The 11,156-nt window shown below is 36.1% G+C and overlaps 1 protein-coding gene across 1 annotated transcript; it reads right to left on the bottom strand.

Annotated features, from left to right (window-relative positions):
• Positions 1-3,743: 3,743 nt before the first annotated feature.
• On the bottom strand, positions 3,744-6,582 carry LOC114409571 (ethylene-responsive transcription factor WIN1-like). The gene is made up of 2 exons (XM_028373074.1): positions 6,383-6,582; positions 3,744-4,918 (listed from the first exon to the last, which is right to left on the bottom strand). The coding sequence occupies exons 1-2, from the start codon at positions 6,460-6,462 to the stop codon at positions 4,342-4,344; spliced, it is 657 nt and encodes a 218-aa protein (XP_028228875.1). The 5' UTR covers positions 6,463-6,582; the 3' UTR covers positions 3,744-4,341.
• Between the last annotated feature and the right edge of the window lie 4,574 nt (positions 6,583-11,156).

Genomic DNA, 11,156 nt, shown 5'->3' with positions numbered 1-11,156 from the left:
CATAGTGACCAATTATCATTAATTTATACAAGTTCGTATGTTCAAGCTGCCAGCACCAGCGATTTCAACCTAGAAATCAAGAGTAGTGCTTATGTTGCTTAAGGCTTGGATAGTTACAATTTGTGTTTGCTTATGCTCAATTATCTTGAATAACAAAATTCAAGAGAGCTTAAGACTTATTTTGATTCACAAATCCAGCCACAACTCAGCGCCACAACTCAACTTTATCATAGGCATCATGTAGGAAACTTAGAAAACAAAAAAAAAAGTTCAACAACAAGATTAGTTCTAGGAATTGATTTAGAACATGTTATGAACTAAATAACATGCATGAATTATACTCAAAATTCAAAAGATAGGCTAAGAATGACAAAAATACATGAACAAATGTATCTAGAATTCAATCAACAAAATAAAAATTCAATACAAACTTAGAACATAATGTGACAATCACTATGACTAAACATGACTCTAAGACAACATGGATTAAGTGATTTACACCTAGAATTTTGTGTTTTTTTTCTAATCAATACTTTGGAAGAAAATTTAGATCTAAAGGTTCAGCACAAGAATATTATGACTGAAAAATGATAGAACCTAAAATCAACACAAAAACATGATTCAAGAGTAGATCTATAAAATTTGAACTATAGAAATGCAAGAACAAGTGTAGATCTAAGATTTAATCAGTTTCTTTTTTTTTAATCTAATCTAAACAGCATCAAACCACAAGACAATGGAGGATATACATGAAGAATAAGATGAATAACAAGGAATTAAAGTGAATTGACCGAACAAAAAGATATAGGAAGCAAAAGAACATCACCTAGATGAAGATGCTCTGATACCACATGATGTAGCTCCATTGGAGCTTGTAGGCCTTGGATCTTCTTCATCAGTGCAGTCCTTTGCTTCTTGAATTTTAATGGCAGCGGAATGGAGAAGAAGAAGAGTTGAGGAGATGCCACTTCAAGGAGAAGATGAGTCAAGAAGAAGCTCACCACCATTAGAAGCCATGGATAAGAGCTTGAAGGTAGGAAAAGATGAGTGGAGGGAGAAGGAGAGAAGGAGCACGAAATTGTGTGCCTCAAAAGAGGTCTGAACTTTGAAGTGTAATTCTCAAATGATCAAAGTTGAAAAAAATGCACACACATAACCTCTATTTATAGCCTAAGTGTCACACAAAATTGGAGGAAATTTTGAATTTTTATTCAAATTTCACTTGGATTTGAAATTGAATTTGTGGAACCAAAATTTCACTACTTATGATTAGTGAATTTTAGTTATGGTTCAACCCACTAATCCAAGATCAAGTCCAAGATTCTCCACTAAGTGTGCTTAGGTGTCATGAGGCATGTAAAACATGAAGGACATGCACAAAATGTGACTATATGATGTGGCAATGGGGTGTAGCAAGCAAATGCTCACCTCCCCCTCTAAAACTTAATTGGATTAGGCTTCTCCCAATTCAATTCAATTTATTTTCCAACACACACATCAAATATTCACTTAATGCATGTGAAATTATAAAACTACCCATAATACAAAAATTAGTCTAGGTACCGTAAAATACAAGGGCTGAAAAATCCTACATTTCTAGGGTACTCTACCTACATTATGGAACCCTAAATAAAAGGTCCAAAATAATGAAACCTTAATCTAATATGTACAAAGATAAGTGGGCTTATACTTAGCCCATGGGCCCAAAATCTACCCTAAGGCTCATGAGAATCCTAGGGCCTTCTCTTACATCTCTGGTCCAATCTACTTGGAGTCTTCTATTCAATGCCCTTGCGGGGTAGGATTGCATCATCCTCTCTCTTGGGATTTTCCTTCCTCTTGATCTGAAGGCCCTTGTCTGTTCTTCCTATTGAACCTCGGGAGGTTCACATTAAGCTTCATATTATTAATGTAGATGTTAGCAAGCTTTATCCCCAACACCCTCACGTCCTCCATTCTTGCAAGCCTGACAAAACCTATACTTCTTTATTGTCTTGTTCCTTTTTGGTACAATGAAAATCTTTGTTACCTTCCCCCATTTTTTAAAAACAAGCAAAAGATCCTCCAAATTTTTTTCTAAAAAATCAATAAAATAGTAATTGGTGATATCCTCCCTCGTCTTGGATGATCAGAGAGCCTTGTCCCTCTACAATGATTCTCTCTCTAAACTTCTTTCTCTCTCCAAGCTCTCTTTCTCCTTTCTCTCCACCTTCTCATTCTCTCTCTCAACGAAATATAATAATAAAAGTTTCTTGAATTTGCTAATGTGCATTCTTTAGTTGGAGTGCATTAATAAGTTATAATTAGAATTTTTTTAACATGAAACCAAACACACACTAAACATTCTGCATCTCTTTGGTATTGACATGAAAATAGCAAAGACATGGATCAACGTGTGTCCAAACACATCGTTAATCAGTGTAGTGTAGTTTGTGTATACCTGTTGATAATATTTGTCTACATGCATGTCTATGTGTGTTTTTAAGGAAAAAGGACTTGTTTGAAATATGTTCCTCTCACTCTTTTTTTTTTTCAGCTGCATTTATTTTTTCATCAAATTCAATTGACCCATTGACATATTCAGAAAGTTTGGTCTATTTTTTTAAAAAAAAAATTGAAGTCTCAAAATCTCAACTTACATACGAATTGAACACTTGAAGGATAATCCTTGCGATGAAATGCATTTCGGAACTAGACAATGAACTTTGGTTGAGTATTAACATTTTAATTCATGTTATCAATCATCATCGCAATCTGGTTTTTGTATTGATCGATGCTTGGCTATTATAACCACTAAATTCGTGAATCATTCATATAATATTTTTTAGGTGATACTTTTTATTAATTAATTTGAAATAATTTTTTCATAGTTTTAAAATATAAGATTTATTCTTTCTCTAAATTCCTAATTAACTTAACTACATGAAATGGATTCTCTTATGTGAAAATTTACTCAAAATCATTTAAATGGAGAGAAGCAGAAATCATAGTGCTATGACAATCGCACCATAGTTAGTTCAAACCGTTGAACTAGCCAAGTAACTACTCCTTGTTCATGTTACTTATCAGACTATATTTTATAATTGAACCAGTCATAAATCAGTTGTTGGACTAGTTTTGAAAATACGTAGTCTAATTATCTTACAATGGGAATTGAACCTAGACCTAGCTATTAAATCAAATATTAGCAACCCTACACCAAAGTTAAATGTTAGCTATGAAACTCTTATTGTATTTATTACATATAAACAAATAATTTGTTTAAAGAGACTACGATACAACCAATTACCACTTATTGGTAGAATTAGTAATCCAGGCCACCAGTAATAATATTGATAAAAATTAATATTAATTAGGATATCTTATAACATTTAAATCGACCTATGTTTCTTATGATCTATTGATCGAATGATCGATCTCTAGTTATGATCTAATAGGATATCTTGTTGGTAGAATTACGATCTGTTAATCGATCTGTAGTAAATTTCATTGTTCACATTACATTGTCATATGAAAATTTGAACCACAAGATAAGATCAAATCTCCTCCACCACTTGACTAGCCCATGGACTGTTAATTAATTAAACCTAGCTATATAAATGAACAACCTCAATCATCTGATTGGGCCAACCTACCGTTTTGGGTTATTTATATATAGTACATCTTAATTTAATATAATGTAAAATTAGTGGTACGGTAATCGTATCATATCAAATAACATAGAATTTACAATATAATAGTAGTTTACATATAAGGTTATTCGTACACACCTTAATTTTCTATACTTTTCATTTACAAATCTCTTTTAAGGAAAAGGAGAAGACAGACAAAAAAAAGTCACTTTCCTTTCCATGATTCCATCCTCTCTTTTTATCCTATAAAAGAAAGTGTAAAATGGAAGTACATAAATGGAGTGTAACAAGACTAACACCACAAAGCGAGAAGAAAACACACAAAAGTCATACTGTTTCTACTTATCTACTTATTACGCAACCTAGCATAGCATAGCATGTCCTTCTTGAAGTAAGCACTAATTCATGAAAAACCATGATATAAGACAGACAACATTTACTCTAACACTTTCTTTCTAACATTTTTTAATTATCGGCTATAATTCACTGAATATCACAAATATCGATAGATTTCACTTCTCAATTAATAAGTCTTATTCCAGGTTTAGAAGTGAAATGTACTGAAATTTGTGATTGTCAGTAAATTTAAGCAAACAATAATATTTTAAAAAAATATTAGAAAGAGAATGTTACACCAGCATAATTTATCTCTAAAGACCCTTAAAGAAACTGAATAAAATTATCCTTCTTCAGGAAACATTTCCCTTAATTAATATAAGTTATTGAATGAAGGGCTAGTGGGGCAGTTCCTGCTGAGGAGTTCTTCTATCATTTGCAGCGCAATTCTTTCTTCCTCGTCCATCTCCGTCCTCAGAAGCTCCTGCCTTGCCACTTGCGGGGTCGGATCGCACTCGGAGAACGGAAAGGAGTTAGAACAAGAAGCATCTCCTCCAGTACCTCCTTCATTAGCACCACCTTTTTTTCCGAGGGGAGGAACCATCATGACCCAGTTGGAATCGGAACGCTGGCCGGCGCGCTTCTGCCACACTCCGATGTGAGAATTCTCGGGGTCGAGCCTCAGGCAGGTCATGGAAGGGGACGGAAGCTTCCCGCACTTTCGGAGCTTGGCGTGAAGAATCTCTTCCAGTTCCTTCGAGGTGGTCGTCGACGATGATGAGGTTTCGTGATCGATGGGTGTTAGCGTCGTCTTTGGGTCACCCTCCGGGGTTTGGAGTATTGGGAAATTGGTTTTCGCGTTACGCCCGCTCATCAATATCGCGGCTTGGTCGTAAGCTCGTGCCGCTTCTTCTGCTGTTTCGAACGTGCCTAGCCACACCCTCCTCTTGCTGTTTCATGCAGTGATGGAAATTTGATTCAAGTTGAAAAGAAAGGAATAAACTATCATTTATGATAAAGATGCATAGACACCCATTCTATTAAACACCTTGAGATACAAAGAAAGAGAAGTATATATATAATAACGAGTATTCCGTCCATTCCATTTTATAATTGTTGGAAAAAAATAATTCTAAAATAATTATTATTTTAGTTTTTTAATCTAATATTAATTATTTTTTTTCACTGATATTTCTTTATGATATTAATGATATGAAGAAAAAAAATAAAATAAAAATTAATGAAAATAAAATTAATTTTATAAAATTATTATTTTTATTTATTTATTTATTATTTTTTCTTTCATATGTAGGATGTAGGAAGTATGAAAAAGATAAAAAAAAAAATAAGAACAAATGTCAAGTAAATGTTTGAAATATATCATTGTTCATATATCATTATTCAAAGTATTATTTATTTTAGCATTTAGTTTTGATTGAAAAACTCTTATATAAGAATATAAGCCCTTATCGGGATGGTTATTTAAGTTTTGAAATTTTAAAACGTTAAAACATATATTTTAGTTTAAAATTTTTGTGGCTTTTATTTTAAAACTTTAATACAAAATCTTTAATTAATCACACAGATTATAGTTTCTACTTTCTTATTTAAACTTGTCTGGTAACCGTAGAAGGTGGTGGCAATAAGGTGGTAATATGGCAATTATAAAAAATAGTGAGGATGGCAGTAAAAATTGACCAAATGATAGTGATGATTATAGTATAGTAAGAGTGACCCCAATAATAATGACAGTATTGAAAATAACAATTGTTATAGATCTTTAAAAAAAAAAACATCAAATGACTTATCTTTAAAATAATAAAACTATAACTACCATTTTTTAAAAAACTCGAGTTAAAAATGTTTTGAAATTAAATTAAAATTTAATATTCATTACCATTTTTTCAGAATACATTTTATTTTAAAAATTGTATTAGTCCTTAATTTTAAAAATTCTAACTTACTATTTAGTTTTATTAAAAGAAAACATTACTGTATGTAGTTTAGTTTTTTCACTGCATTTTTACATTATATTTATGAATAAAGAGAATATTGATATATTAATTACAAAAGAAAAATGTTAGCGGCTTACTCTCTGCCATATACTTTTACTTTTTTTTATATAAAAAAAAAAGTAGTACCGACAAAATGAAAATTTTGTAAAATTAAGATGTACGTGAACGGTAAGTACAATCCCATCGAGACAAAAGTAGCTGGTGAAGTGGGGATTTACTCAGAAAAACAATGGCAGTGCAAAAGACAAAAAAAAAAAAAAGTGTTACTTTGTAAACGCTAGTTAGAAAGACAATTATTCAGATAGTTATTAGCTAGTAAACATATATTGAGATTTCATGATGTGTTGTTACTAAAACACGAGATAAACACATGAGAAAGTTTAATTTGGAAGAGCTTACAGAAGAGGGTGGCGAATTTCCGATACCCATGAACCCCAATGGCGCTGCCTGACACCTCTGAACTTCCTTGTTTGCACCATGATGGAGAGAGAGAAGAAGAAGAGAATATGGTCGAAAGTGATTTTGAATTCAGTGTTGACAAGTACAGAAGGAATACGATGCCAAAATATATATAAAGGGAGAAAAGCAATGCAAGAGGAGGCAGGTGAGTTTAATCAAAAGAGCTGGGGCCATCTAAAAGGCTTATTTCTCTTACTGAATTTAAACATGGTCACCTAAATCCTCTCCTTCCAAAAGTAATTAACCCTTCAATAAATGCTGGTGTTTTAGCTCCTGTGCAGTCACCGAACTCTTTCCCTTCCTACCATGTGATATTCTCTTATGTTTGTCTAACTATTTTGACACTTTTGAATTACTCAATTCCTTGTCAAACAAGCAAAATTATATATATATATATATATATATATATATATATATATATATTTAATTCATACTTCAATAAAACAAAATTCAAATGAGTTGAATACCAAACATTTTTGAACTTCTACCCCAAACATGTAGATCAACTAGTATAAGATTATTCTAACTTAATAAGAGATTTCAAATTTAAGTCTTCAACATCTAATTACATTAAATACTTAAAATAAATACTTAAAAGAAGAACCTTTGTCGTCCATAGTATTATCTTACTTGATAGGGGTTATCACCAATCGGTTATGAGCAAGTTTGGGTCAAATATGCCCTTTCGTTTTAAACCGACGGGTGAAGAAATATGCACCATTTTGGATTGAACAATCTCAATTTTTTTGAGCTCAAGAAGGACAGGTGAGTGTCGCAGGCTATTTGGAGGGGTTGTGGCTGGTAGTGTTATACGTCCAGTTCAAAATAGAGACATCGGTGAGGTCGCCGTTGGTGGAGATGAGCGACCTAACGACGACATTAGCAAAATAGGGACAACAAGCTCAAGGTGGTCGTTGTAGGTAGAAACCAATACTAACATATTATTTGAAAGAATAAATAAAAGAAACCAGATGGTTCAACCTACACGCCATTGACGAAAGAGAGACATATTGTTAGAGCAGAGAAACTAAGGATATACTAGATAGTCTGGCTTCGAGGGCCAGGGACCTCCAAAGCAAACGAGGAAGGAAATTGAAAGGTATTATTCATTGATTTTGCCTTATTACATCATTCCTATATATAGCAATGCTAAGATAACATATTTGATAATTCTGTGATAACAAAATCATAACAGAAAATGAGTGGGAAAAGAAAATGGTAGACAAGATCAGAATGGTAGACAGGATCACGCAATATCTCTAGCTAGTGCCAGTGCAACCCAAATTAAGTTAAACATATTCCCTGAGGTACCTAGTGTGGTGACCTTTCTCGTGGACCTTTCCCTCAAGCCTGGTTGCAATTGTAACTCTTTCTTCCTATCATCCCCCATGCCTTCCAAAAACACCTTGTCCTCAAGGTCATAAGTGGCCTTTAATTGGTCCCAGTCTTCCCATGATGTTTCATCACGTGATAAGCCCTTCCACTAAACTAACACTTTCAGTTTGGGGTCAGCAAAAGTGGAATGGGAGAGTTGGTGTCCTAGGGGGAATGGTGAAATGGTTTGAGCAAGGAGCAGTGAAATACAAGATGAACACGAGTGCCATCAGGCAATTTAAGTTTATAGGCAACCTTACCAATGTGTAACATAATCTAATAGGGGTCATAGTATCTCTTAGCGAGCTTAGAGTAACTAGCATGTGTCCCCTGAAACAGTGGATTGTTAGTGAGGATGCAACCTACCATTACCCAATCTCCTTCCTTGAAGTTAACATCTATGTGTTTGGTATCAGCAATTCGCTTCATAGTTGCTTGGGCCTTCAGAAGCTTTTTCCTTAATTCGGTGATCACAACCTCCGTGTTAATCAGGAGTTCATCAACTGCCTCCAGATTAGAGGTTATGGTGATGTACAAAGGAATGTTAAAAGGTTTCTTGCCGAAAGTGATCTCGTTTGGGGAAGTCCTTGAGCCCGAATGCTATGAGGTATTATAAGACCACTCCACCCAATTCAAAAACTTACCCCATGAAGATGGTTTCTTATGTGCAAAAGCACGAAGATACTGTTCGATGACACGGTTCAACACCTCAGTTTGCCCGTCGGTTTGTGGGTGATATGCCAAGCTTATAAGCAATTGAGTTCTACTTAGTCAAAACAGTTCCTGCAAGAAGCGACTAATGAACAGAGGGTTGCAATTCGAAACCAAGCTTCTGGGCATCCCGTGGTGTTTCCCGACAATTTCCATAAAGAGGAGCGCGACAGTGTGAGTAGTATGATGAGTTGGAAGCATTCCCAAATGGATGCCTTTCAAAACACAGTCCACAACCACTAGAATGGCGGTGTGCCTGTAATACACCGACAGGCCCACGATGAAGTCAATGGAGAGATCTTCCCATGGCTAGAAGGGAACAAGTAAAGAGCAAAGCAACCTAGCTGCTTTTCTGGTTACATATTTCATATGTCGATAATCAACACAAGCCGCTATGAAGCTTCAACATCCTTTATGATCCCAGGCCAATTGAAGTTCTCGCTTAGACGTGCCAGAGTCTTGGCTACTCTCATGTGTCCGCTTGTTGGGGATGAATGATACTCCGTGAGCAGGATTGGGATGAAATGAGAACCTTGAGGTAACCAAATACGACCGCCCTTCAAAATCAAGTTTTATGCAATGGAGTAGTCAGGATATGTCGCCGAAGCATCGAAGATAGCTTGTTGCATCATGATAAAAGCTTGGTCATGCGAAAGATATTGTTTAAGTTCCCCTAAAAATGTCAAACAAGGAACTGAAAATAGCAATAGAGTGCTTGAAGAGGTTTTTGGAACGGTATTGGATCAAGTAATCGTATCCAATGAGTCTGGAGAGACACATTTGCTGCTCTGGTGTCTGCACAACAAGTGTCATCAACTCCTTAAGGCTTCGATGATCCGTAAGAATGGTAAAGTGATGGCCCAATAGGTATTGATGCCATTTCTTTACCGCGGCGGTGATAGCGAAGAACTTGCAGATGTAAGTGGAGGCTCGAAGTAGCTTGGGACTAAAGGTTTGCTGAAGAAGGCGATAGGGTGCTCTTTTAGTGATAGGACCGCACCCATTTCGACGCTAGACATGTCTGTTTCCAAAGTGAAAGGAAGGGTAAAATCAGGCTAAAACAAAATTGGAGCTATCGTAAATGCATCCTTCAGACCAATGAAGGCCTGTTGGGCTTCAGGAGACCATTCAAATTGGTCCTTCGTCAGCAACCTGGTCAAATAAGCTGTAATGGATGCAAGCCGAGAATAAACCGGCAATAAAATCCTAAGAGACCTAGAAAACATTGCAAGGCTCTGGGAGACTGAGGCATGGGCCACTGATGGATGGCTTGGATTTTGCCAATACCTATTCAACACCCTGTGCTGAAACTAGGTGACCCAAATACTCGACCTGTGTCTGGGCAAAGGAGCACTTCGATAACATGAGGAAGAATTGACCATCCAGAAGAACCTGGAAGGCCTTCTCCAAATGAGCTAGATGTTCTCCCAGGGTTCTACTATAGATTAATATATCGTCAAAAAATACATTTACGAAATGAAGAAGATAGGGCCGAAAAATAGCATTCATGGTCACTTGGAATGATGGTGGAGCATTGCACAACCCAAACGGCATCACCTTGAACTCGTAGTGTCCATGATGAGTGTGAAAATCCGTCTTATAGACATCATCCTCATTCATCAACATCTGGTTATAACCCTATAAGAGATCAAGCTTTGAGTACCAACTCGCACCTCCAAGCTCATCAAGGAGCTCATGAATAGTTGGTATCGAAAAATGATCTTTGATAGTTATCGCGTTGAGTGTACGATAATTGACACAAAATCGCCTTGTGCCATTGCATTTCCTAACCAAGAGTACAGGGGAGGAAAAAGGATTGGTGTTAGGGCAGATGATTCCCTTCTGTAACATCTAATCCACCTGAGTTTCAATTTCGTGTTTCTAGAAGGATAATGGTATGGGAAAACATTCACATGCTTCGAGTTAGGAAGAAGGTGAATGTGGTGATTGAAAGGTCTTGACAGAGGTAAGTATTGCGGGGTCTGAAACAGGGAAGCAAACTTGGTGGTGATGGTTTAAATATCAAGGATTCATTGAGCCGATCTGGGTTGAAATGAGCTCTGTGGGAATAATTCGAATGTGGAAGAAGGCACTAGCACTGTCTTTTCGAACTAAATGACGAAGTTATGGTGGAGTGATGAGATGAAGAGTGGATTCAGTGTTGCCCTTTAGCTTAATGATTCATCCTTCACAAAGAAACTTCATCATTAAATCGTTGTAGTCAGTAAGAACTGGGCCAAGTGATTTGAGCCATTGCACCCCCAACACCAGGTTGGTACTACGTAATGGTAGTACGTGGAGGTCGACAGAGAAAGTGACATCCTGAAAGCGCACCATTACAAGAAGTGAAGGAAGTGGTTTCGGAGGAGTGGGTAACAAGGGTGAGGAGTTTGATCGAGTGGAGGAAGGAATAGGTGATTGGGTTTCTGATGGTGAAAAGGGCATTCTGCCACAGAACGAACGTCGACTATCAGTGAATTTCTCTTCCTGAAGTATGGCCAAGCCGGCCGCCTGAACCAACGTCAATGGTTGTACGGATTGAACCTCGCGGCGAATCTTCGGGGCCAAGCCAAAAATAAAGCAATTCAAAAGAAATGGTGGGGATGACCTATAATTCGATTTGCCAGAT

Source organism: Glycine soja, chromosome 4 (assembly GCF_004193775.1).
Source record: "Glycine soja cultivar W05 chromosome 4, ASM419377v2, whole genome shotgun sequence".
Lineage (NCBI taxonomy): Eukaryota > Viridiplantae > Streptophyta > Magnoliopsida > Fabales > Fabaceae > Glycine > Glycine soja.
The sequence above is the reverse complement of the archived record's forward strand: the minus strand, read 5'-3'. Positions and strand labels throughout refer to the sequence as shown.